Source organism: Sinocyclocheilus anshuiensis, unplaced genomic scaffold, assembly GCF_001515605.1.
Source record: "Sinocyclocheilus anshuiensis isolate Anshui unplaced genomic scaffold, SAMN03320099.WGS_v1.1 scaffold737, whole genome shotgun sequence".
NCBI lineage: Eukaryota > Metazoa > Chordata > Actinopteri > Cypriniformes > Cyprinidae > Sinocyclocheilus > Sinocyclocheilus anshuiensis.
Window position 1 is genome coordinate 312,770 of NW_015540908.1, and position 26,496 is coordinate 339,265.

General features: G+C 37.1%; 4 protein-coding genes across 6 annotated transcripts in view; 1 reads left to right on the top strand and 3 right to left on the bottom strand.

Annotated features, from left to right (window-relative positions):
• LOC107689156 (2-oxoisovalerate dehydrogenase subunit beta, mitochondrial-like) overlaps window positions 1-305 on the bottom strand; it is a 78,951-nt gene extending 78,646 nt beyond the window's left edge. For both annotated transcript variants that reach the window (XM_016487072.1, XM_016487071.1), the window contains exon 1: window positions 62-305. In XM_016487072.1, the coding sequence (XP_016342558.1) occupies window positions 62-254 (193 nt within the window). In that variant the 5' untranslated portion in view covers window positions 255-305. The remainder of the gene's footprint in view (window positions 1-61) is intronic.
• Window positions 306-1,060: 755 nt separating this feature from the next.
• LOC107689157 (dual specificity protein kinase Ttk) lies at window positions 1,061-16,321 on the bottom strand. Of its 2 annotated transcripts, none has more exons than XM_016487075.1 (25): window positions 16,232-16,321; window positions 15,583-15,679; window positions 15,034-15,256; window positions 14,374-14,480; window positions 14,132-14,275; window positions 13,584-13,680; window positions 12,436-12,517; window positions 12,242-12,351; window positions 11,766-11,862; window positions 11,528-11,633; window positions 11,148-11,367; window positions 10,961-11,067; window positions 10,433-10,576; window positions 8,044-8,183; window positions 7,806-7,936; window positions 7,594-7,723; window positions 5,725-5,817; window positions 5,493-5,650; window positions 5,262-5,413; window positions 4,030-4,154; window positions 3,872-3,943; window positions 3,573-3,749; window positions 3,390-3,480; window positions 3,201-3,283; window positions 1,061-1,812 (listed from the first exon to the last, which is right to left on the bottom strand). In XM_016487075.1, the coding sequence occupies exons 2-25, from the start codon at window positions 15,668-15,670 to the stop codon at window positions 1,729-1,731; spliced, it is 2,961 nt and encodes a 986-aa protein (XP_016342561.1). In that variant the 5' UTR covers window positions 15,671-15,679; window positions 16,232-16,321; the 3' UTR covers window positions 1,061-1,728. The 2 variants fall into 2 exon arrangements, with proteins under 2 accessions (XP_016342561.1, XP_016342559.1); XM_016487073.1 differs by having other exon boundaries at window positions 3,201-3,286.
• Window positions 16,322-17,173: 852 nt separating this feature from the next.
• Window positions 17,174-20,852, bottom strand: LOC107689179 (dynactin subunit 3-like). The gene is made up of 7 exons (XM_016487101.1): window positions 20,654-20,852; window positions 19,062-19,146; window positions 18,891-18,977; window positions 18,162-18,245; window positions 17,973-18,031; window positions 17,792-17,851; window positions 17,174-17,649 (listed from the first exon to the last, which is right to left on the bottom strand). Exons 1-7 carry the CDS (start codon window positions 20,753-20,755, stop codon window positions 17,563-17,565), a joined length of 564 nt encoding a protein of 187 aa, XP_016342587.1. The 5' UTR covers window positions 20,756-20,852; the 3' UTR covers window positions 17,174-17,562.
• Window positions 20,853-22,260: 1,408 nt separating this feature from the next.
• Window positions 22,261-26,496, top strand: part of LOC107689158 (elongation of very long chain fatty acids protein 4-like) — an 8,877-nt gene continuing 4,641 nt past the window's right edge. The window contains exons 1-3 of the mRNA XM_016487076.1: window positions 22,261-22,480; window positions 23,812-23,902; window positions 26,012-26,199. Of these exons, the coding sequence (XP_016342562.1) occupies window positions 23,836-23,902; window positions 26,012-26,199 (255 nt within the window). The 5' untranslated portion in view covers window positions 22,261-22,480; window positions 23,812-23,835. The remainder of the gene's footprint in view (window positions 22,481-23,811; window positions 23,903-26,011; window positions 26,200-26,496) is intronic.

Consider the following 26,496-nt stretch of genomic DNA (forward strand, 5'->3'; position numbering starts at 1 on the left):
AATATCTCACGGTCTCTTCAGTACTCCAGCTCCACTGTAAAGTGTAAACAAGGGCATGTACCGTGCTGAGCAGGCGCAGGGTCGGGGTGATAGCTGAAGTGCGCTGCATGTCTCCTCTGCGCTTTCGGCTTGGCTGTGCAGTCAGGGGACCGTTTAAGCAGAGTTAACCCCAAACTGCTGCGCACGCCGCCGGTTAACCCGGTTAACGAAGACTTAACGGGTGAAGCTCTGAGAAACAGCCGCGTCGCCGCCATTGCGCTGGAAGCCTAGCAGGAAGAGCGCTCTGACGTCAGCGCTCGCATGGACTAGCGCTGCTCTGATTGGCTGGACGCGTGGGAGGAGTTTTGATTGACGCCGTACGTCAAGTACGTAACTTACGGGTCGTGTTTATTATGGAAGAAACATTTAAGCACAGAAATGCTGTCTAGTTAGGCCTCTCACTAGATTTCGAGACACGGCCATAATGTACTAATCGTTTTAGTTTGGTTTATCGTAACCGATTATTAAATATAATTTGAGCTTGGAATATTACAACTCACAAAATTACTTGACTAATAAATCCAGGATATTTGGCATAATCTAAAAATTACGTTTACGAGTCATTCGTGTTAAGTACTTTTTAACGCCTTAAAGGGATAGTTCACCTAAAAATTTGAATTCGGTCATCATTTACCCACCATGCACTTGTTCCAAACCTGTGGGAGTTTCTTTCTTCGGTTGACCACAAAATAAGATATTGTGAAGAACGAACCCCATACAGGTTTGTATGGAAGCCCGTTTCCGCCGCTGAATACAAAAATAAAACAAGGTAATTGCGACTTTTTATCTCACAATTCTGACAAAAAGTCAGAATTGCGAGATATAAACACAATTGCGAGGGGAAAAAAAACCCTCACAACTGTGAGATAAAAAGCCGCAATTACCTTGTTTTATTTTTTTATTCAGTGGCGGAAACGGGCTTCCATAGGTTTGGAATAAGTAGAGGGTGGGTAAATGACAATTAGATTTTTGGGTAAACGAATGCACTAATATATTATAAAACACTATACAAGCAAACGTATTTGTTTTCTTTATTCATAATATCACAAACCACAATGTTTCAAACAGCACATTTTTGTGAGAATATAGTTTCAGTCAATATGGTTTTACTGCCCACAATTTTCCTTTCCAACCAACCATCCATCTTTTTGTTGTTGTTGTTGTTGTATCTTAAACCTAAGTCAATTCCTAGATGACATCATCATCACAGGAAGGCACATTATTTTGGTGGGATTTCTTTTGGTGGCATATTCCAGGAGGAAGAATATCTTATAAATGCAAACTGTAGAAAGTATTTTAATCGACTGATGATCACAAAAGTAATCATGCATTCTGACGAAATGGCATCAAGACAATAAATGCACCGAATAATGAGATACTGTGAAAACATTTATCATATTGCAGAAAACAGCATTATATGTTATATTAAAGAATCTACCTGACAAGGTATGTATATTTGTCATGTACGCTTTCTTAGATTGCATCTAGTAGTCAAATAAAATCAGAAACAGGAAGAAATGGACAACAAACATGCATTTGTTGAAAGCATCTCGAGGGAAGTGTGAAGCACGATGGCAGCTGTTTGCCTGTCTGTAGCTTGTTTAATGTGAGAGACATTTGTCTCAGCGGCTCCTGAGCGTTTAGGAACAGTGGTTTTGAGTCCTGCAGCCTTCATCATCTCCATCCTCATCATTTCCACAGCGTCTGACTGGATGTTTTCACACATTCAGAAACATCTAACTTCTTGCCGCTGTTGCACATCTTGGCCAGGTTCTGCAGCGGTGGTAGAGAAAGACGTTAAAAATAACATTTTAATCATATTTTTGCTTCAACCTTAAAAAGCCTACTGCATCATATTTGATCAACAAAATATCTACTTCATGCCTTCGATCATCGGATTGATGGTTTAGACTAGGACTGTGCGATATTGAAGAAAAATGCGATATGCGATACGATAATGCTTAAAATGCCACATGCTCAGATGAAACCGTTTTTTCAGTGAAGTCAGTTTCAGAGTCAGTTCTGTGAACTTCTATAACTATCTTGTGTCATATATATATATGGTTATTTGTATTTATGTATGTACCAAGAGTTCCTGTAAAACCACAAATTCCTTGTGTTTGCGCCAGTGTTAATTTCGTTGACGAATAATTTGTCATAATTGTCATCAACTACATTTTTTTCACCGACGACAACGAGACGATAACGAACTACAACTCTTTTTGAATGACAAAAACTATGACGTAAATCTATTGACATTTTCGTCAACGAATAAAACCGAGACGAAAATGTTAGGGAGGGACGATTTGGGAAGAGATTCATTCAGAACGAATCCGCTGCGTGGTTCGGAGGTTAGATGCGTACATATGAACCGGCAGGACATAAGCTAACATACACTTGCTGCACGTTGCATAAAACATTCAAAAAATGTCAATATGTGGGAGTAAGAGAAGAGCAGACATTTGGATAAATCTGACGACGCAAGAGAGAACTCAGTTCGGTCCGGTTTTCTGAGCACAGACACTGAAGCACACACACAGAAAGCGCCTCTCACAGCGCGGAAGTACTCTTTCGCGTCGCATAAACGGAGAATTACATACAAAATAATGTCGAATTGTCCGTTTTGACGAGTATTCACGTAAACACAGTTGATTACGTCTTAAGTGAACGTAAACAGTGGGGAGAACGTGTATCAGTACATTGCATCCATTTCTTTGTCTTTTGTTCATGGCCCCAAATATTGCAAGCTGTCGCGATATGCATATTGCGATATGTACATTTGCGATATTTCTCAATACGTCTCAAATCTGATCATCAGGATCTTTTGAGGAACATTTATTTGTTTGTCTCTCAATCATCATTGTATTGCAGTGCATTATATGTTTTGATCATCAAACGAATCATTTAAATATCATCTTACTAAGACATTAATGGAGATATAGAATGACAACAGATTTTTTAATCATTTTATGCAAGCAGTCTGCTATACTTCTTTAGGAAGTTTTTTTTTTTATTTGATTACTTTTATTTTAAAATGACTTCTTTAACCTCACATTTTTATTTATTAATAATTAGCATTTCATCAACTCAAAAACCCCAGTTTGGTAAACTCACAAAACTCTCGAACTCACGAATGTTGAGTATTCGTGATCATCACTTACACTAGCAGCTCTGGCGATGCTGTTGGGAGACTGAAGAGCCGCCAGTTCATTGAGGATCCTCTTCAAATCACCGGCACACGCTTCTGCTGGAAGTGACGGTGATATAACAATCGTCATCATATTCATATTCAATTCCATACACCTTTAGATGTGTGATTGCTTTCAGTAAAAGCAGACTGTAGTTTGTACCTGGCTCAGGTGCAGGTTGCAGCTGCAGGTACGGATGATCGAGGAGCTCTGCTATGGAAATCCTCTCTCTAGGATTGCGAACTAAACACCTCTGAAACGGACAACAGAGAGACGGTGAGCACTAAATATGAAACTGTAGGGGTTATTATACGACTGATCAGCACAGCCAAACGTCCTGCGCACCTTCAGCACATCGAGCAGGTCCTTCTCTGGGATATCGGGGAAGTCGATCTCGTGGGTCGGGTCTATGATGGCATGGATTTTGCTGATCTGATTGGTGATGTTCTGGAACGGAGTCTTTCCGTAAGTCATGCAGTACAGGATACATCCCAGAGACCACACGTCGCCTTTAGCACTGATCTGAAGAGCAGAGAATGATGGGATCACACTGTGCAATCTACCGTTACACACGCTTCCTGAAAGGAGTATATTAACAGGAGATCCGATAACGATTGAGGCACTAAATTAGGAAGTCTTCTCACCTTTGACCCTGGTTTCCCATTGGAGGATGTGTCTTTAATGGCCTCTGGTGGCATGTAGTTTAGAGTCCCCACCTGACGGAGGTTATAAGAACGAGTAAATCAATGCAGCACAGTCTAGAAATGTAATTTCTATAATACTAGATCAGTCCTGTGCCGACCTGCGAGTCCTTCATGATGCTGGTCACGTCAGGCTGAATACGGTTAGCGATTCCAAAGTCTATCAGTTTCAGTGAAGCGTCCACAATCACAAAATTAGCTGGCTTTAAATCACTGTGGATGATACCTTCAAATGAAAAATATAAAGAAATCCATCAATTAAACAGAGACGTACATAAATAAACTGGTCAATAATAGTAAGAAAAAAAATGTTGTACTTTTGTTTTCCTGTACAAATATCTAAACATTCTTATTTCTTACATGAGACCCCAAAAAATACAAAAAATTAAAATTCTAAATTAAGTGAGGTAAGAAAAATAAACAAATCAAATGGAAAACAAGTTTATTCTTCTTAAAGCATAAACTCAATTTTGATACGTTTCAGAAAACAAACGTGTTCAAAAGTGAACATCTTGATTTAAGAATATTTAGATAATTTTACCGGTGAAGAAAATAAGAAAATGTACAAAATATTTTAGAATTTACAATTTTTGTCTTCTGATTTCTGGTATAAACATCTAAACATTTTTCTTGTTCAAAATGTAAAATGTTTCAAAAGTGAGTTCACGCTTAAAACAAGAAAAAAAATCTGTCAGTGGGAGAAGAATAAAATAGCAGACAGATATTTTTTCTTGTTTTAAGCATAAACACACTTTATTTTGATATTATTTTTCATGTCAGAAAACAAGACTTCATATCTTAAGTCATTTTGCTTCTCAAGTAAATGTATCTTGATTTAAGATGTTTTAGATATTTGTACTGGAAAAAAATAAAGTCAACAATTTTTATTATTGTTAGGGCCACCTGCAAGTCTCTATTTTAGACATTAACAACAAAGTCTAGCAGAAAAACTAGTTCACACAACTAGAAATCACTCCGGTTATAAACTCAACAAAGCTGTCTCTACACGAAAAATATAGTTGATTTTGCATTCTACTATGTAAACATCTTTGACCATGCATGTTTAGATGGCGTGTCCAAGATCCTGTGTGCCTTCCCGTTCCTTAGTCCTGTATCACATGCTTTTTGTAAAATCAAGATTGCATTCTATGTTAACGACAAGGTTGCAAAGACTGTGTTTGATTAGGGTTGGAGCTAAACTGTGCAAAACGGTGGCCCTCCAGGAATTGAGTTTGAGAGCAATGCCTTAACCATACCCGAGTATGTCACATAACCTGCTTTCTGGAATACCCCCCTGGATACTTTGTTCAAATGATGCAAGCGTGCGAGTCACCGTGTTTGTGGATGGTGTGCACAGCCTCCAGCATGTTCCTCCAGTAGCACTTCCTGTCCAGAGGGTTGACCGACTTGCGGTTGCGCAGCCAGGTGTTGAGATCCAGGTGACCGCACTCCATCAGCATGTAGATGCAGCTGCTGGTGATCTCACTGCGAGCCAACAGGAAGTCATGTGATCAGGAGCACACTAGAACAGCTAGTACACCGTTTCCAAGCACAACACACTTACTAGTCATAGAGTTTAATGATCTGATCGCTGTACTGTTGAAGATGATTCAAGTGCTCGATCTCATTCTTGTAGCTTTCCACGGCCTGAGCGTCGGCCTCCTCTAGATTCACATACTTCAAAGCATACACGTGCTTCTTATGGTCAAACACCTGATAGACCTGAATACAAACAGAATTATTTCTGGATCAAATGGAAATGCAAAATGATACAAAGAATACGTCTTATTTCATACCTTACTGGATCCGCCTCTGCCAATCATCTTGAAAATGAAGAACTGTTTGCCCTTGATTGTGATGGATTCGTTTGAGAAAGCTGAGGCAGGGTTCTGAGAGAAAGATCGCAGATTGTTCATTTAATTAACATTTCACACAAAGGGAGGCAGAAATGAAGCCCTTTATCTATCTGAGCCACTTTTCATAATCCAGTCAATTATTGATGTATCAAGTCAGATTTGATTTTTAATCATTCCCAGTATAAGATTTTTTTTTTGTATGTTAATTATTGATATCAGGAATGGATTTTTTTACTAGTTAAAAAAAAAAAAAAAAAAAAAGGAATATTTGTAGTATCATTAATAGCATTTCCACTACTAAAAATGTGAATTATTGAAATCAAAAATAACAAAAATCAATCACTTTCAGACATATGAATATCAAGAACTGAATTTGAAACAGTAAAAAGTGTAATTCTTGATATCTGTAACTGCATTTTCGCTAGTTAAATATCACCATGCTTTGCCACTCCAATGCAATTACAGATATCAATAATTTCTTACTAGTTAAAATTTCAGTTTCACACATTCTTGACATGAACAACTGAATTATTATGATTAAGAATTCTCATTTTTCAGCAATTCAGTTGTCACTAGTGACAACATAAATTTCTGATATCTGTCATTGTTGCTGTTACTATTAATAAGGCCATTTTATCCATGCAAGTAAAAATTATGAGCAAAACATCTATTTCTGATATCAAGAATTACCCATTTTTAACAAGTGAAAACTGAATTGTTGATAGTAAAAATTAATGTCCAGACAAACGGACATGCACATTTTAAATCGGCTTACAAAGCAAAATTTTACTTGTGAAAATGTAATTACAGATATCAAGATTAACGGTTTTTAATAGTGCTGAATGCTGATGTCATTTTTGGTATAAAGAATTGTAATCGAGAATTACCATTGTTACTAGCAAAAATTTAATTACTGCTATCAAGAATGATCATTTTAAGTAATAAAAACTGAATTCCAGATTATCCATCTTTCATATTCTACAAAATCTATAAAGTTCAAACAGCTAGCCATGGGTCTTGTCTCAACTTGCATTTTATTCTAATTGAACAATCAGTTTCATTCAGAAATAAAATCAAGAAGGTCCAGGTTCAGATGCATCGGGATCCCCTGTTTGTAACCGTCATAAATACACAATTATGCAAGCATTTGCGTTTCTACATTGAATGTCATGTCAAAGTGCATTCAGAAAAAAAAAATGCAACAATATACAAACCATAAATATCTCATAAAATATTAGTAGATGCAGGGGGGAAACAGATGTTGAGGTCTCTGAAAAGAGCAGCTCACAAAGAAATGTAATTATTTACTCATGGCATATCACACTGATTTTAAGAAAGTGTTATTTTAGTATCTCTGATAAACTACTAGCCTAGTTGTTCTAAATCTTTTGAATTAGATTTTAATTTCTTATTTATAAGTTTCAGTTAAAGTTTTAGTATTTTTCTGTTTTTGTAATTTTTATTGGATTTTTTGTAGTAAGTTAATTTAGTTTTAGTTTTTTTAGTACATCAACTTCAATTGAACTAAAATGAGAACTCGGCAACAAGCTGAAATTAAATAAGTGTAAGTTTTTAATATTTAATATTATTTAAATTCATGTTTATTATTAATGGAAAATGTGTTTTATGGTTCTAGTTAACAACAATAACCCTGCTTTGATTTAAAAAAAATAAATACATCAAACAAACAAACATCAAACACTCCCTAATCTGCTCTGCATTTTTTCTATCCAAATAAAAGAATTAGGTTTGTCTCTATCATGCATTTCTCTGTCTGTCTCATGTTCCTGATGTACGTGATGTCTTCACCTGTGACGGCTGCGGGACGCAGGACACCCGGCTCTGAGGGGTGCAGGGCAATGGAGTGTGACCCATTTTCTGAGCCGTCGATGGAACAGACACAACCACTGGCCGCTGCTTCACCACAGGAGTGACAAAACTATGGAAGAACAGACGGAAAGCATGCTTGAGCTTAAGGCATGAAGGCCACGTCTGATCCATGAGTTCGGCTGTGTTTTTACCTGTTTGCATTGGGGTCTTTGTAGTTGGGAGTCTGACAGCTGAGAGAGGGGTGTAATCTGGGAGGTGCAGGTGTTCTCAAAGCATGAAGTGAGGATGAAGAGGAAACGGGGACTGCGGGAGCTTTACGATCCTGAATGGAGTCACAAAACAGATTGATCACGAACCAATCCCAGCTGAGTCCACTCTAATCATTCGGAGCTCAAATATGAGACACAAAAGCGTGAGCTGTAAGCAGACCTCCGGAGACGCATGTTTGTTGATGAGAGTCGGGATCTTCCATTCAGATGAAGTCTCCTTGGCAAGAGGCTTTTGCTGCTCCTCAGGAGCCTTCGCTGGATTTTCTTCTTCCTTTCTGTTACTTAGTGCTTCCAAATATTCTGCAAAACCAAACATTAGTATCATTCTTTTTTTGTACAACCATTTTTCACATTAACCCTAGAAGACACTCAAAGGAAATCAATGTTTGTTTGTTTTTATAAAAACAAAACAATGCTCAAAACGCTAAGGGTTAGGGTTGCATTACTATGTAACAATCATCCTTAACTTTATATAAAATAATAAATAAATAAAAGGAAAAAAAAAAAAAAAAAAAGGAATCATTTCCATTGGAAATGTGAAGACCAAAATGTTATTAAATGTTAAGGAAGAAAGAAAGAAAGAAAGAGAGGAAGGGAGGAAGAAAGAAAGAAAGAAAGAGAGGAAGGGAGGAAGAAAGAAAGAAAGAAAGAAAAAGAAAGAAAGAGAGAGAGGGAGAGGGAGGGAGGGAGAAAGAGAGAAAGGGAGGAAGAAAGAAAGAAAGCGAGAGAGAGAGAGAGGGGAGGAGGGAGGGAGGAAGAAAGAAAGAAAGAGAGGAAGGGAGGAAGAAAGAAAGAAAGAAAGAAAGACTGGAGGGAGGAAGAAAGAAAGAAAGAAAGAAAGAAAAAGAAAGAAAAGTTCTTAAAGAAAAAAAAAATCAGGTATATCACACTGAAAAGATGTCAGTCTGCATGTGTACACAGTAGTGATGCGCGGATGGCGGTTATATCCGCGGGCGCTGCGGATAATCCGCGGATGCGGATTCGTGTGACGTTTTAGCTCATCCGCGCATCACTAGTACACAGACTAAATATATCATTTTTAAAATTAATCATAATAATGAACTCTTAAATGTAGCCACTAACAGTGATTACCAGGGTCCAAGCTGCAATGGCTCATGTAGACAATATGGTAATACAATGGCCATATTATAACAATATAGTATGATTTCAATGAATTATGGAAGTATTATTCTATGCATTATATTAAAAAACACAAATTATGTTGTCTCTTGATTTTAACTCAACAGCAATACATTCAGTCCCGCAACTTGATGAATAGGTTTTCAAAGTAAAAATGATCTTTAAGTATTTTGGAGCTCACAGATTTCTATGGACCCTTCATGACAGAACACAAATACAAGTCTTGTGTAAACAACACTGAAGTCCACCTCAAACAAACAGACAACTCGACTGCTGTGCACTGTAGATCAGTGACAGGCAGATGTCCAGCGACAGCAATTATGGTGTGAAAACACTTGCAAATACACTAGGGCTGTCCAAAAGAAAAACAAAAATAAAAAAATCGAATTTCGAATATTCATCGAATTTAAAATAAAAATCCACATTTGAATGCAAAAACATTGCATTTGAATTTTAGGTGTGCGTTAAGGAGGCAGCCTTATCAGCGGCGCACGAGATGCGATGACGATGTAAGTGTCGTTGCATTATAATGTTTATGTTAGCCTGTCCAGTTGAAGCCACTAGATTCGGCGCTGCTACGTTGTTAATTACAAATATTGCGGGAAAAGAAAACATCAATGCGGAGAAGATCTTGTTTACGTCAAAACTGAAACCAAGCCGTTCACAGAACACATATTTCGCGCACTTTCTAGAGGGACATCTATCACCGTTGCACTCGCATCTCGCACAAAAGAGCCGCATGTTTAGAAAGCCATGTAAAATTAATGCAAGTTCAACTTTGAAAAAACATATCTCGAGACTTTATGGCAGGTTTTTTCCCCATCCCACGGCATCTCATGTTTTTAAATGAAAAATGTTTTGTATTAAACTATGCATACATACATGCATGTTTAAGCAACTTAATTATAATTGGTTTATAAACATTATTTTAAACATGATGCACTTTTTTCACAGATAGTCATGTTATCGTATGCTTTGAAGAAACGTGCATTAGTAATATTTTGCTTGATGCGCCCTCTTGTGGCCTCAGGAGAGAAGCCAAAAGCTTTTCTTCACCCTAACTGAAATTATGCATTTTAAATTCGAATACATGATGCACTTTTTTCACAGATAGTCATGTTATCGTATGCTTTGAAGAAACGTGCATTAGTAATATTTTGCTTGATGCGCCCTCTTGTGGCCTCAGGAGAGAAGCCAAAAGCTTTTCTTCACCCTAAATGATATTATGCATTTTAAATTCGAATAGAATTCGAATTTTGATAATATTTAAGTACAAAATTCGAATTTAGTTTTTCAGCCATTTTGACAGCCCTAAAATACACAGCAGCAAAAACAAATAAAGACAGCTCTAAAGTGCACCTCAGAGGGGAAAAAAAAAGTCTCCTTTAACAGAAGAGTATGACACTAACCTGCAGCGTTCTCTTCATGCTCCGCAGGAAGCAGATGAGTTTTACCAGAGTTGAGATTTCTCATGGCGGTCTGCAGCAGTTCAACCGGCCGTGCGTTTGAGCTCAGCGCTTTCTGCAGAATCAAATTACTCTTCCTAGAGTTACCTGAGAGATTTTCAAAACATGTAATTATACAGGCATTAAACACACCTTTACTGTTAAGAAGCCAAAGAAATGACACTTCATACTTCTGAGGTCATAATTATGAGCCTGTCACAAATCAAATGCTTTGTGGACAGAACGAATAGACAGCATTAGATTAAATAAAAAAATTCAGATGCACCCACCCATAACTGCAGTAGAAGTCATCAATATATTTGGTACATCTTCTCAGAATAAAAAGATGCTAAATTCAACAAGTCAATATTCTAGGCAAACACTTGCATACAGATGACCTCAAAGCTAAAAGCCAGAGTAGTCTATTTTTGAGTGCATGGGGTCTTTTTAATGTACTATATTCTTACTAAACCAACAAATGTCATGCATTACCTTGTGAGAGCTCAAACTGAGCATGTGCGATATGCACAAAAGCAAATGCTTTACTGTGCGATCTGGCAATACTGAAATGATCCGGAGCGTCTTCTGGATCTTCAATCCTGTAGAGGTGGCAAAGAATAAATTACTCAAGATTATCAGCTGCTGACATGAGACTTAGTGCAATCCACCACTGACTCACCCTTTCAGCTCTGCATATCTCACTAGCATTCGAGCATAGCTTTCAGTTTTGCAATGCTTTGCCAAAGGAAACCTGGCGAACACTTTAGAGTAGCAGTCCAGGAGTTTGAAGAGAAACGTCGGGTCTGAACCAGGGTCTCCTCTCTTCTCCAGGTTCTTCAAGAAGATCTGACAACTTTCAGGAGAGTTTGTGCTGATGAGCTGGTTTATGTCAGTGGTTTCTGTGAAAGAAGGAAGACATAAATCTATCAGAAAAGAGTGCACTGCAACAAAAAGTTGCTTGAGCAAACCCAACATCTTATGATAGTTGAGTAAAAAAAAACAAAAGACTAAAATGAAAGTATTCTGGGTCAACAATGGGTCATATTATGTAAAAATTACCTTCCGTTCGAGCGGTTTCTTTTCTTTCTGCTCTTTGTAGGAGTGCTGTGATAGTGTCGCCCTCTTCAGTGTTTCCCCTCAGATGATCTGGACTGATCAGAGGAGGCTGCACAAACAGAACAACACTATTCAGTATTAGCGTTACATAGTGAAAGTTTACTTTCTGAATGTTGTTGCTACTCATAACTCTCAGCACTGGTGAGTTTAAGTCTATTTTAAGGCCGGAAGACACTTATACCTTCAGGTTTAATAAACTGTAGGAGTCCCCATCTGGAGTGCCTTTCTTTGAGGAACACATGGGGAACGTGGAGCGGACATTTGAACCGCTTGTTTGCCTGGAGAAAATCAAACATTAAAGCTTGAAATTTAAAACAGCGCGACTATGAGACAGTTTAACACTTTTACATTATTACTGCTATTAATGAAAAGGATGTTTAAATTATGATTTCAATTTTAATAATTAAACAAATCAAAGTATTACTGTTGCAATAATATTGTACTTGTAAAATACATAGATTAAAAGTATTCGTAAACCTAACATTTTTTCTCTTGTATTTTCGCATTTCACGTGGGTCATGCTTCTCGAAGGAAAATAAAAATACGCAACAATTGCATCCCTGGAGTACTTAACTACCTCACTCAATTACAGTACTCAAATGACTGATATTTATTTTCGGTCATATCGCCGCCCCTGCACAGGTCCACATCTCTCACCTGGAGAAACCACTGCCGTGTGCAGCTGGAGCTTCTGGTTTCTGAACACCGTCACAGTCACTGCTCTCATTTTCAGGGATAGAGAGAGGCACCATGGGAACTCTTTCTGCCTGCAGCGAGGAACACAAGCAAACACATTAGTTTCCACTTTCGAGTGTGGTTTGCTGATGGACTGACGTCCTCTCTCATCTTACCATGGCTGTTCTTCTGTGTTGTGACCCTGCTCTCCACACAGGCATGCCCATGTTCTCTGGTGGACTGAACTTCTGATCACTCCTGGAATGCAGACTGTTTGTTAACATCAATTCTTTCATGGTAAAAAGAAAAATTCTGTCATGGGACATATATTCCTTAGGCACAACAGTCTGTAAATATTGTGCATTAGGGCTGTATATAAAATGGTTTAAAGTTTGAGGTTGATGTTTTGATCACTCTTCTGCTCACCAAGCCTGGGTTTACTTGTTCAAAAACACAGTATATTATTACAATTTAAAATAACTTCTATGTGAGCATAAAGCAAATTAACTGCTGATTTGCTGCTCAAGAAACATTCCTGATTATCATCAATGCTGAAAACAGTCGTGCTGCTTCATATTTTGTAGAAACTGGTACATTTTATTTCAAAAGAACGACATTTATTTGAAGTAGAAATCGTTTGTAACATTACAAATGTGACCCTGGAGCACAAACTAGTCTTAAGTCGCTGGGGTATATTTGTAGCAATAGCCAAAAATACATTGCATGGGTCAGAATTATCCATTTTTATTTTATGCCAAAAATCATTAGGATATTAAGTTAAGATCATGTTTCATGAAGATATTTAGTAAATTTCCTACCATAAATATATCAAAACTTAATTATTGATTAGTAATATGCATTGCTAAGAAATTCATTTGGACAACTTTAAAGGCGATTTTTTTCAATATTTTGATTTTTTTGCACCCTCAGATTCCAGATTTTCAAATAGTTGTATCTCAGCCAAATATTGTCCTATCCTAACAAACCATACATCAACGGCAAGCAGCTTATTTATTCAGCTTTCAGATGATGTATAAATCTCAATTTCAAAAAATTGACCCTAATGACTGGTTTTGTGGTTCAGGGTCACAAATGTTACTTTTGATCAATTTAATGCATCCTTTCTGAAGAAAACAATTGTACTGACCTAACCTTTGGAACAATATTTTTTGAACAATATGTGGTATCATTATGTGATATGTTTTTTTGAACTACGTATATGTGGTTATTCTTAGCCTTTTAATGATATTCAATATATTGCTTGATTTGATATGCCCTGCAAACTTGTCATGAACTTCCCATGAAAGAAGAGAGCTTATCATACCCGTGGTGAAAAGTGCTGCTGCTCTGCAGGTCACATGTTCCATCAGATCTTCTGGAGCTGCTTCTCACAGACTCGTGTGCATGGTCATGTGCACACACTTCTCAAGGCATTTAAAAGACATGTTTAATTCATGAAAAGCAAAAGTATACATTACAGGATTTCAATAAAACATAACGAAAACATTTACAGAAAATCTTCAAATTATGATTTATGCACCCTCATGTTGTTCCAAGTTCCAACCTCTATTACTGACTTTCTACAGTCAAATTTTTTAATAATGCACTGGTAGTTTTTTCACTGGATATAAAACTGGACACAAAAGTATGGAAGCCTGCTTCCACCACAGAAGTTAATAAAAATAAAAAAGTGATTTTATCTCATTTTTGTTTTAATCATCGGTGCAAGTTTTTAATTTGCAATTCTGTCTTTTTTCCTCAGTGTGGCAGACTGTTAGATAAAGTCACAATGACCTTTTTTATTCTATAGCGCAAACAGGCTTCCATACAACAACACCACAGTAAAAAGTAGTCGACATGATGTAAACTAACCGGTTAAGTTCTCCTTATCTTCATGCGAGAGGAGATGGCGTTTGCCTGCGTTTAGATTCCTCACAGCAGCCTCCAGAACGCGCCTGGGTTTAGCATTCATTTCAAAAGCCTTCTGAAGAATTAAAGTGCATTTCTTAACGTTGCCTGGAGAGAATGAAAGCAATGAATGACCTTGTGTTCTTCTCAATCAGCAAACATTTCTGACAGAGGCAAAAGCGCCTTATATTTTGAAGTCTCCTTACCTTGCAAAAGCTCAAACTGAGCATAAGCAATGTGAACAAAGGCAAAATCCTTACTGTGGGATCTCGCTATGTCAAAACTAGCCTGCGCGTCATTTACATCTTGGATGCTGTTGATGAAGAGAGACTAAATTAAATAATGCATTCAAATATTTGGCAGTTGAAAGTTGATTTAAAGGGGTCATATGATGCGATTTCAAGTTTTCCTCTCTTTGGAGTGTTACAAGCTGATTGTGCATAGATAAGATCCCATAAAAAATGTTCACCTAAAACTACAAATCTGTCTATTTTCTCACCCTCACAACATTTCAAAGCATATTAAGTATATGTGACCCTGGAGCACAAAAGCAGTGTTAAGTCGCTGGGATATATTTGTAGCAATAGCCAACAATACATTGTATGGGTCAAAATTAAAGATTTTTATTTGATGCCAAAAATCATTATGACATTAAGTAAAGATCATGTTGCATAAAGATAAATTGACCCTTATGACTGGTTTTGTGCTCCAGGGTCACATATTTCATAATGGATAAAAAAAAAGTAGTATATAATAGTAATATTAACTTGAGTGAACTATTCTGTAAAGATCATTATGAACAGAATTTCCAGAATGATGAAAGACTGTTAGAAGTCATTTCAAATCCCAGTGAAACAGAGACTTACGCTTTTAACTCTGCAAATCTGACCAGCATCTTGGCGTAGCTCTCAATCTGACTGTACTTGCCCAACGGCATGCTGGAAAAGACACGCGTGTAGCAGTCGATGAGTTTAGTGAGCAGGCTGGGATCCGTTTGAGGATTGCCTTTCCTCTCCAGATTGGTCAGAAGCGTCCGGCAGGTGTCGGGTGAGTTTGAGCTGATGGCCTGGTTGATGTAATCCGTGTCATCTGTATGGAAGAAAAGCCAAAGATGTTCTGCTCTGCTCGACTAACAACCCAGGATTCTCATTTCGGCCAATTAATTTCCTTGACTTTTGCATTCTTTCATGATTACTGGATCAGGAGTGTTAAAAAAAAACATTTCAGAGATTGATTACTGGAAGATGAATATTTCAGAGCCTAGCATAACAACAATAAACATTAGAACTACAGGAATGTTCGTGACTTTTCAAGATTCCGTAACATTCCCAGGCCTGGAATTCCCTGATTTGTCCACGTTTTAAAGTGTGGCATATGAGTGAGCGTATACATTACCCAAATCTGGAAATTATTACCATCATTGTATAACTTCTTCATCTTGGCCAGCCGCTGACACAGCATGGCGATCTGCATCTGTCGCTCTGTGCTCTCTTCTTCATCCATCTCTGCACACTAAACAACACAAGTCACATCAGTACGACACACTTAAGTTACTGTACTGCAATGACATCTATGGAAAGATGACAGTTTAGTTCAGTCTATGTCTGCATGCATGTGTCTGTCATTCCAAACATGTCTCACCAAACCCTTAATAGGTCTTCAAATACAAACAAACCTAAATAACTAGGCCCAGGCTTTGCCAGGACAACATTCAAAGCTTGTTTTGATGATATTACACTAACGTACGTTACATATAAACTTCATCATCCATGTCTAGGGCCCTTTCAGCATCTGAGCTAGTTCTTTCTCCACCTAACTAGATCTTCACTCTCATCAAATGTATGATATGACGGAATATTGTTTAACTTGCTGTGATTATTAACCTAACAGATCCACCGTGACCGGATGCTTGCTAACTTAGCCATCCGGCTAAACGCGCTTTACAACCGACAATTGCTCGTTGACAATCGTGTATTTTTGATTTAATTATTGCCACTGACGCACTAAATCGCACTGTTTGCATTTTGGAAGAAGTTATAGAGTATTTTAAAGCAGTATACTTACAGTTAGACGGAGTAAGCAGGCAAATTTGACGGTGGGCTTAATCGAAATGTTTTGTTGAAAAACCGTTTCAAAATCCGCGACGTCCACCAAAACGCGCCTTCCTATTGGTCCATTTGTATTTCACGTGATCACTTCGCATTTGAGGGGCGGGGCTTCCCAGCAGCTTCCTGCTTTCATTCTTCTTGCCTTCTTTTGGAGAGATTTGGAGAACCGCGGATAACATAACAAAACGTGTCATATAAACTAATAGAATTAATCCTGTAAAATATAAACTAGAATGTTTCAGACTAGTAGTGCAGTACCTCCTATGTAGATGTAAAGACGTAGAATTGATAGGATATAAACAAACTATTTACAACTGTGTGGAATTGATATAATGGCAGGCTGTACTTCAATTTAAATGAGATGTGGACAATATAAAGCATGTTTAATACAATTATGATTATTATTATGTAGAGTTCCACATGCATACAATTAAATGAGCTTGATTCAACCCATTTAAATGTAGTTTTCAAACACTGATAAAATAAATGCATATTTTATTGTTTACTATAAAAACTTGGTAGAAATGTTGTTCATAATGAACACAGCATTTCTTTGGCATTTTTAAAAGCAAAAAGTTTCTGCAACAGGATCACAAAAATATCCATTTAGTTTAGTGCAAATTACAATTTGTGTTGTCAAAAAATGCAAGTTATTTAAAACATCGCACAGCTCCGCTACCTTTCGTGGAAAAAAACTTAGACTCAATTCTTAATCTAGTGTTTAGAGTTCAATATATTACACCATTGTCCATTTACTTGTTTCATTGTAAGCTTGAAAGATGTCTCCAGTAATATTGGTGCTGTAATATTGTTAAAAAAGTTGGTTATGTTTATCAGTCACTCATAAAAATTTAAAAACTAGATATAAATACAAAAAATAAAAGACAAATACAACATACAGGGGCACTTTCTTTTATTTATGATTATTTCAGGTAGTGAAACTTTTCTAAAGGCAGTAAAAAAAAAAAACAACCTCATACACACATCATTCCTTACAATTGCTGGAATAAATACATTAAAAAGCAAAATGAGTTTACTGAATGGTTGGAAGAAATTAGAAATGTTTCTGTAAACACAAATGTAATGAGCATATAATTACTTATAATACAGTAAGATGACCATATTGGTACATAATGACTCAAAATTTAGATTACTGGTAGATCGAAGACCTTAAACAACACTTACTTATAAACAAGGTATGTTTAGGAATGACAGTGCTGTTTTATTAATCATATCTGCGATGAAGTGCGAAAAATGCAACATTTTACAAATCTGAGATTTAGCATCCTAGTCTATCTGCTGGCCTTGCTTGGGTCCTTCCAGCGTCCGAAGAGTTTCATCCCACTGTGAAAACTGCTTTGATAAAAGAAACATCTGCGGAAGACATTAAGGATAATAAGGCATTCATGTGAATAAATTCAGCTCATTGTGTGCTGTTTATAGCTGCAGGGAGTTCTCAACACATGGCAAGCAGTGCAATAATTAAATACGAGTCTTTCACCGCAAGCAAGGATACCATTTTGTTGTATTCTTCAAACAGCTTCTTCACTTCAGCAGATAATTCTTCATTCTGGTCCTGTGGAAGTCCATCAGGATTAATACAAGTTTATATAGGAAGATAAATCAGAGTGCTCATTAAATGAGAGCATGCTAATACAGTTTTTTTTTTAGCAATAAAAACCTCTATTTTTTGTTACCTGCTGTTGAATGTGAATTTGTGACAATCGCTGCACTTTAGTGGTCAGCTCTGGAACCGCTGTGATACCATGATGTGAGGGGAAATATTTTAAAGGGGGAAAAAACAGTGTTGTTATAAATACGACCAGATAACTGTAGTCATACTTAAAGAAAAGGCTCATTTACATATCTGACAAATATTTAGCAACCTTTAATGTGGTTGCTGTCCAGAAGAGGCTGCAGATTGTGCACCTGCTCCAATAATGTGGCCTGAGATCGCAAAAACTCTTCCTCTGTAGATGAAGAATGAGGAGCTTTATGCACCGTTTAGATCAGTCCATTCAAAAATATGATATGCTTTAGTGGTTCTCAACTGGTGAACCACAACTCAGCAATAAATAAATAAATAAAAATAATGGGTTGCATGCAGTTCTTTACTATAGAAGCTTTTTGACTAGCGTTTGACTATTTATCTCACAATTCTTAAGTCAGAATACCTTTTTTAGACTGTGACAGAAACAAAAACATTGTGAACTGAACTGTGAAATGTAAACTCACAATTAGTTTTTAACTTGCAATTGCAAGACAAAGTGCAGTCTGCAATTGTATTTTTGTGCAGATTCATCTGTTACTTGCCAGCGTTTGATCTTATTCTTACAAACCATGAACAAAACTACACGAGGTTAAAAAATAAAAATAAAAACACAATTCAGACTAAATAAAGGTTCACCTGCAATGATGTTTTGTGCCAAATATAACATGTTTTGTGCAGTGGATTATTGCAGACTGAGTGCATGACACTTAGAAAATCAAAACACTTTTTCATCCAATGTCATGTTAATAACTATGCAGTTTATAGTACTGTTATTAAATGTCAGTGTTTGATCTTAAGGACTGCTTTGATCAGTGTCGACACAAGTGAAAATCAGAGCACTAACCTGCTAGAATGAACTCTAGTTTCATTGCATCTGGCACACAAATGAAGTCTGTGAACTGGGGGTCCAAATACTTCAGCAAATCTTCAACTGACAGAAAAGACGCAATGATGGTGAAACATATTAAAACATCAACAGTATTTTGATTACAGATGTTGACTGAGAGGTTCTCACTTTTCTTGTGAAGGATCCTGACACGCTCTCTCTTGTTTGCGGTGTTTGCCAGAGCAGCACTGATCCTTGTGAGGGATTCAGCACACTGAAGGAAGGAAAGACAGATTAGAAATCCAGCAAAACACGCACACACTGCTAAGCTAACGTAACGATTTTGGAAGAAATGTTATACAAAACAAGTAGCGCTGTCAAACGCGTTAATCGATGTTAATCGCGATTAATCGCATCAAAAGTAAACATTTTTGTTTACACAATATATGTATGTATGCTGTTTATATTTATTATGTATATATATATATATAAATATATAAATACACACACACATGCATGTATATATTTTCAGAAAAATATGTTGTTTATATATTAAATATATTTATTTATCATATAAATTGTATGAATTTAAACATGTAAATATTTTGAAAATATATACTGTATGTGTGTGTATTTATATATACATAATAAATATACACAGAACATACACATATATTATGCAAACCAAAACTTGTATGCGATTAATCGCGATTAACACAGCACTACAAAAAAGGATAAGTCTGATCATTACTGAGTAACTTATACCACTTTTAATCAACTGTTACTTTTATGCACAAAAATGATTGTGCAAACTCATGAAAATGATTGTGCATGCATTTATGATTATTTTGTCATTCATAATTAAATAATGTATTTATGTCATGTATAATTAGCAATAGCAAGTATTATATTTATGTTAGCGATTCTATTTAGACCAGTTGTTTCCATCGGGCATTCGTTCACACATATAAGTACTACGGTTTACTACGATCTTTACAATTACAATTTAATTAAATTCAGTTCACAAGTTTGCAAATGTCTTGTTTTGAACCACTCAATAACTGGTGACAGTGTTTTTCTTGGAGGACAAAATGACATGTCATGCGAACTGCACGTGTATATACCAATACATTTGATTGATAGAGCGCTTTTAAAGGAACTCAAAGACGTGTAGTGTGCACTAGTCAGTGTACTAACTAGATGACAGAGGAGTCCTGCTGCTACGCCCGCGGTGTGAACAGCTCTCACTATGCAGCTTCTGACACAACTAGTGCACATTATAAGAACATCAGCGACACTGACTGATATTATGATCTAAATATCATCTGTCAAATCAACATCAATAAACCCAGCAGCGCTGCAGCTGACTGACACACACACACACACACACACAGACAGACACACAGACACACACAGACACACAGACACACAGACACACAGACACACAGACACACAGACACACAGACACACAGACACACAGACACACAGACACACAGACACACAGACACACAGACACACAGACACACAGACACACAGACACACAGACACACAGACACACAGACACACAGACACACAGACACACAGACACACAGACACACAGACACACAGACACACAGACACACAGACACACAGACACACAGACACACAGACACACAGACACACAGACACACAGACACACAGACACACAGACACACACACACACACACAGAGAGAGAGAGAGAGAGAGAGAGAGAGAGAGAGAGAGCGCTCAGAGGGTTTTATGCGTGTCTGAGGCGAATCACCTTCACTGGCTTATTGGTTTTTCCTCCTCTTTCGCCATGAACGCGTTTTTCGAGAAGTTGAAGGCGAGCGTCCATGTCATCTACATTGTTTTTCCCTTCCATTTTGTTGTTGTTGCTGTCCAGTGGCTCTTCTCTAAACCGGAAATGACGCCTCGGAGAGCGTCTTCTTCTGCGCGTCACGATGCCACCGCCACGGTCCTCCAGCTCAACCAACAGTTATTATATTCTCTGACAGCTTTGTAAACACCGTCTAAAAAGGTGAAATATTTAAACTTGAGCAGAGATCATCACATATCAAATTCAAGTCCTTTTGACATTTAATGTTAGAAAGTGTTTTACGTTATTGTTTCACAAACAGAATGTGCCCCGACGTTCATATTACCTTGTTTTGACACTTAAAGAAAACAAAAAAATTAATTTTGAATATTCTGATTCAGTCTTAATGCTTTCATTTGTTCCTCAATCCTTTTTTATTGAGGTTCCAGCAGTGGGAACAGTTAGAAAATATACTGTAGGCTATATTAAACTATAATATAGGCTATAATAAACATATAGGCTACATCCATATGTATATTCTCATAGATATTCCTCTCACATCTTACAATAAAAACCAGTCATATGTTAACCTATCTTTTTTTTTTAATAGCAGTGACTTCTTAGCCTTCTTACTTATAAAGGCCTATACATACTTTATGCATGATATTTCCAAATAGAGAATCAATTTTAATTCAGCTCAAATCAGTGTAACAATCCATAAACAAACATTGTGTTAGTTATCTGAACAATTTTGTAAACAAAAAAGAAAGAAAACTCAAAAACAAATGAAAATACGTGTGAAATTGTTTCTGACTCCATCCTTGAACTCACTAATAAAGTAATCATATAATATCGATTAATCCCAAAATATGTGCTTACAGCCTTGCTAACAACTATTTGTCATAGTTAAATAAATAAGTTATTTAGTTAAGTGAATAAGTTAAGTTAAATAAAGTGATGGCAAATTATTGAATGAAACAAATGTGAGTGTTAAATGAAGAGTTAACGAACAAGGTACCTTTTACATTTTGGGAAAGTGATTTTTAAAGTATAATGTGCATAAAAAAATTCCATAACTTGTGGCAGGGTGAACTATTACAATCAAGTTGGCTTCTGCTATCAAAATTATGGTCTCAAATCATTAGTAAGAATTAGACTGACTAGGCCTAGTAGAAAAATAAATCATTATTTCAAAAAAAAAAAAATTTTTTTAAAGGGGTCATATGATGCTTTTTTAAAGATCATTATTTGGTGTATTTGGTGTAACAGAATATGTTGACATGCTTTAATGTTCAAAAAACACATTATTTTTCAAATACTGTACAAAGGAAAACTTGAAATCGCATCATATGACCCCTTTAAAGATGAAAAATAAATAACTACTAATATTTAGTAACTAATGTAAATGTAAAAGATAGGATCAAACTACTAGATCCTAAGTAGTATTTGCTAAGTAGCAAAAAAAATGAAAATATAAAATAATAATTTTAAGAATGACAGTCAAGAAAAGATGCAGCGCAGAGATGGAAGGTTTGGGAATGAAGGATGCACCTGTTCTGGCGCATGCGCAGTAGAGCTGAGTCGAGGGGAGCGACCCGACAGCCGCAGTGATGCCAGTGACCCTCTAGGATACTCCATACACGGATGGGTTTATTATCGTCTGCTTCAGCCCCGGGCCTTTAAGCGGATCCGGCTCAATCTGGGACGAAGGTGTTTTCCTATAATAGGGAATAACGGGATCGCGCGACCTTGCGCTGAATGTCATTAGAAACGGGGTTGAATCGCGCTACGGTAAGCACGGAGTCTTCGTTGTGACGACGCTAATCTATGATACTGGCTGGATGCTGTGTGTTTTAGGGGTATACGAGAGGAGAGGCTGTAAGCGCAGGGATATCTGGCGTCTTTTGCGCGATTGATCCCTGATTGTTGCATCGCATCTCTTGTAACCTGGCGTCAAAACGCCTTCTTGGCTCTTCTGACGGTGGGTTTAGGAGAGGCTGTGATGGGGGTCTGCCAGTGTATGCCTTTTGATATTCAACGACATATCTGACCGAATCTTTCATGTACTTCTATTGATGCAAGTGCATCCCTTTCATTAATAATATGGCGATTTCCATTATAATTCAGATGTTGTTGAGCAGATTTGTGCTGAATTACACCCCCAGCTCCCCTATCAATCATAATAATAACCCTTCCACAAACAACCCCACCATCATGCTATTACACACTCTAAAAAATGCTGGGTTAAATACAACCCAGCACTGGGTTGTATTTAACCCAGCATTTTTTAGCAGCATCACCACATGGCTTTCCACCGTCTTTTGACCTCTTATCTCTCCCGCTGGGTCAAAACAGCCCAATTGCTGGGTTTGTCCCTATTTTACCCAGCACTGGGTTGTATTTAACCCAGCATTTTTTAGCAGCATCACCACATGGCTTTCCACCGTCTTTTGACCTCTTATCTCTCCCGCTGGGTCAAAACAGCCCAATTGCTGGGTTTGTCCCTATTTTACCCAGCACTGGGTTGTATTTAACCCAGCATTTTTTAGCAGCATCACCACATGGCTTTCCACCGTCTTTTGACCTCTTATCTCTCCCGCTGGGTCAAAACAGCCCAATTGCTGGGTTTGTCCCTATTTTACCCAGCACTGGGTTGTATTTAACCCAGCATTTTTTAGCAGCATCACCACATGGCTTTCCACCGTCTTTTGACCTCTTATCTCTCCCGCTGGGTCAAAACAGCCCAATTGCTGGGTTTGTCCCTATTTTACCCAGCACTGGGTTGTATTTAACCCAGCATTTTTTAGCAGCATCACCACATGGCTTTCCACCGTCTTTTGACCTCTTATCTCTCCCGCTGGGTCAAAACAGCCCAATTGCTGGGTTTGTCCCTATTTTACCCAGCACTGGGTTGTATTTAACCCAGCATTTTTTAGCAGCATCACCACATGGCTTTCCACCGTCTTTTGACCTCTTATCTCTCCCGCTGGGTCAAAACAGCCCAATTGCTGGGTTTGTCCCTATTTTACCCAGCACTGGGTTGTATTTAACCCAGCATTTTTTAGCAGCATCACCACATGGCTTTTCACCGTCTTTTGACCTCTTATCTCTCTTCTTCTCAGACAATTAGGATTTGAGTCTCAGCGATGGATATTATAAAGCATATAATCAAGGACACAGTCGAATTCTACAAATGGAGTCTCACCATCGCAGGTAACCGCTCTTGACCCTGTGACCTGATATCAACGCAGCGCTCTGATTAAGTAAAGCCGGGAGCAGAAGAGTTATTAGATTTATTAGATTTCCCCATGAGACAGAGACTGCAGGCTTCGGTTTTGGTGAACAAGAGCAGATTCTCTGATTCAAACGAATATAGATGTTTGAAACTATGCAACACTGGCCATTATCGTTATTATCATTGATGGTTCCACGAAGAACCTCTCCATTCCACCAAACGTTCTTTATCAGTGGAAAAAGGTTCTTTAGATGATTGAAATGTTCTTCACACTAAGAAACAAAGATGTTTAGCACGTATATTACTAGCATATTGGCTGTTTATAAAGCAGTTTTCGTGACGTTGGTTCAACTTTGCTATTAGAACATGAAGAACAAAATGGCTCCAAAAAATTGAAAAATAACCACTTTTCCCTTAATAATACACATAATGAGTGCTATTGTTGTTTTCACTGATGTGCAACCTGTTCATATATGTTAACATCTCAAAAAATGTGTTTTCATGACCCTTTATTCTGCATGACCATAGATCTTGTAATCTTTAAACCCAATACCTAAACTTAGCAACTACCTACTATTACAGTAATACACAATAATTAGGAGTTTATTTAGGCAAAAGTTGTAGTTAATAGTTAAAGTGTGACTAATATCTGGTTGCTGTTATATTTGGACAAAAGTGTCTTTTTTCAGTTAATATTTATTTATTTGTAATTATTATGTAAAGCCAACATATAAATTTTTTAATTCTTTACTGCTTTTAAAATCCAAGTCTTGAGGCAGGTTCACACTGAGGATGATAACAAAAACTATATATATTCAGTGTTGGTTTTATTATAAGACTGAAGAAGCTGTTTGTAGATAGGTTGTCTAAATAGAATTGATTTTCATTTTGGTTGTGTGTATGTGCATAATTGTGAAGTTATTTTATTTTGTGTGAATTTCGTGAACTAGTGTGGAGATGCATGCAAACAAACCCATCATCATTTCTAAAATCAAGGACCACAATGGAAATAAGTTAAAGCAACTTTATTTTGTTATCCTTGACACAGAAGATGTAAAGATGCAGCTGTATTGCTTCTTCTTATGTCAAATAAACTCATAATGATAACTATATTAGCGTCCAAGCCAACAGATGATAACGTTCTGTTTATTATAAGCGTATGCTGCAGTTTTGTTGTCTGCCGCATTTAAAGCTCTTTATAAAACGGAGAGTTCCGGTCCTTGATTCTGATTGGCTGAGCCACGTTCGAAGCTGTTGTAAATTACTCTACAAACATACACCTTTGTTTACTTCTGTGTGTTGCTCGGCAACTACTTTGTTGGAACTACATTGTTTGGTGGAAGAATACTGTTTTTATTAATATCATTACACTTTATTTGCACTGTTTTATTCTGTGAAACCGTACTACGTGTATGGAATAACCGTTTTATAAAAGCAATAAGCCCCGTGAAGCCGTGGTTTACAGTGAATTTATTACAGCTATAACGACAGTTAAGTCGTGCCTAACAACGCCCCTTAGCTGTTATAAATTCACTGTAAACCACGGCTTCACAGGGCTTATTGCTTTATTAAAGCAGGATGGATTCTGATTGGCTGTCAGTGTTTTTATCATTCTTCAATTGGACAAAAAAAAAAAAAGCTTCTGAAAGTGATTCCTCCGATATTGCTCTTCTGTGTTGTTACTGTTTTAGTTCTGATGTTAATTTCACTATTTACATAGAATTCAAAAGATTATTAAAACTTTACAGTTAAGGTTATCCTTATAGTTATCGTCCTTGGTGTGAACGGCCCTTTAGGATTTGTTTATAAAGCAATGCTTGTGAACTTAAACGCTCTCCTATTCCTTCCATCACGAGAAAAGGGTGGCATTTTTGTATTTCTCTGTAAACACATAGAAAAGTTATGCATTTTATTCATTTGAAAAATTAACTTGTGCTGTAAATTACACAAGAACTGTGTTGTTTTATGCTTACTTGAAAAAAATAATCTAAAATGTTTTGCCAGGAAATACTGAAGCCAGTGCAATTAAGGTGCATTTGTAGATGCCAGATGAAAGCGTGATGATGGGGTTTGGTGTGTGTGTGTAGACAAGCGTGTGCAGAAATGGCCGTTGATGGACTCTCCGCTCCCCGCGCTGGCTATCAGCTCCTCGTACCTGCTGTTTCTCTGGCTGGGGCCCAAGTACATGCAGGGCCGAGAGCCCTTCCAGCTGAGGAAGACCCTCATCGTCTACAACTTCAGCATGGTCGTCCTTAACTTCTTCATATTCAAAGAGGTGAGCTCGCCCAGAAAATGGCACTAGATCTTGTATTTTTACATGTCAGCTTTGGTGTTCTTAGTTTTTGTAGTTCATATAAATATTTAGGTTATTTCTTTTATCGTTTTTGAAAACGATAATTTAGACTTATTATATTTCAGTGCACAGCAATAAGTGATAACCTGCAATCATTACTTTAAAGAAATATTTCTACCTGGTTTCACCCGTAGAAAGTAATTTTGGTGGTATGAATTAATGTATTTTGATTGATTCAACAATATTGAATAATAAAAATAAAACCAGTTAATCCCCCCA

Bases quoted from the DNA above. Each gene is read 5' to 3' on its own strand.
- LOC107689157 (XM_016487073.1), bottom strand. From the start codon at position 15,670: ATGGATGAAGAAGAGAGCACAGAGCGACAGATGCAGATCGCCATGCTG. The intron at 12,352-12,435 runs GTAAGATGAGAG...TCCTCGCTGCAG, and splicing joins AACACAGAAGAACAGCCATG to GCAGAAAGAGTTCCCATGGT. The intron at 5,818-7,593 runs GTGAAGACATCA...TCTTTCTCTCAG, and splicing joins GCGTCCCGCAGCCGTCACAG to AACCCTGCCTCAGCTTTCTC.
- LOC107689179 (XM_016487101.1), bottom strand. From the start codon at position 20,755: ATGGAAGGGAAAAACAATGTAGATGACATGGACGCTCGCCTTCAACTT. The intron at 19,147-20,653 runs GTGATTCGCCTC...TCCTTCCTTCAG, and splicing joins AAACCAATAAGCCAGTGAAG to TGTGCTGAATCCCTCACAAG. The intron at 18,978-19,061 runs GTGAGAACCTCT...CTTTTCTGTCAG, and splicing joins CAGGATCCTTCACAAGAAAA to TTGAAGATTTGCTGAAGTAT.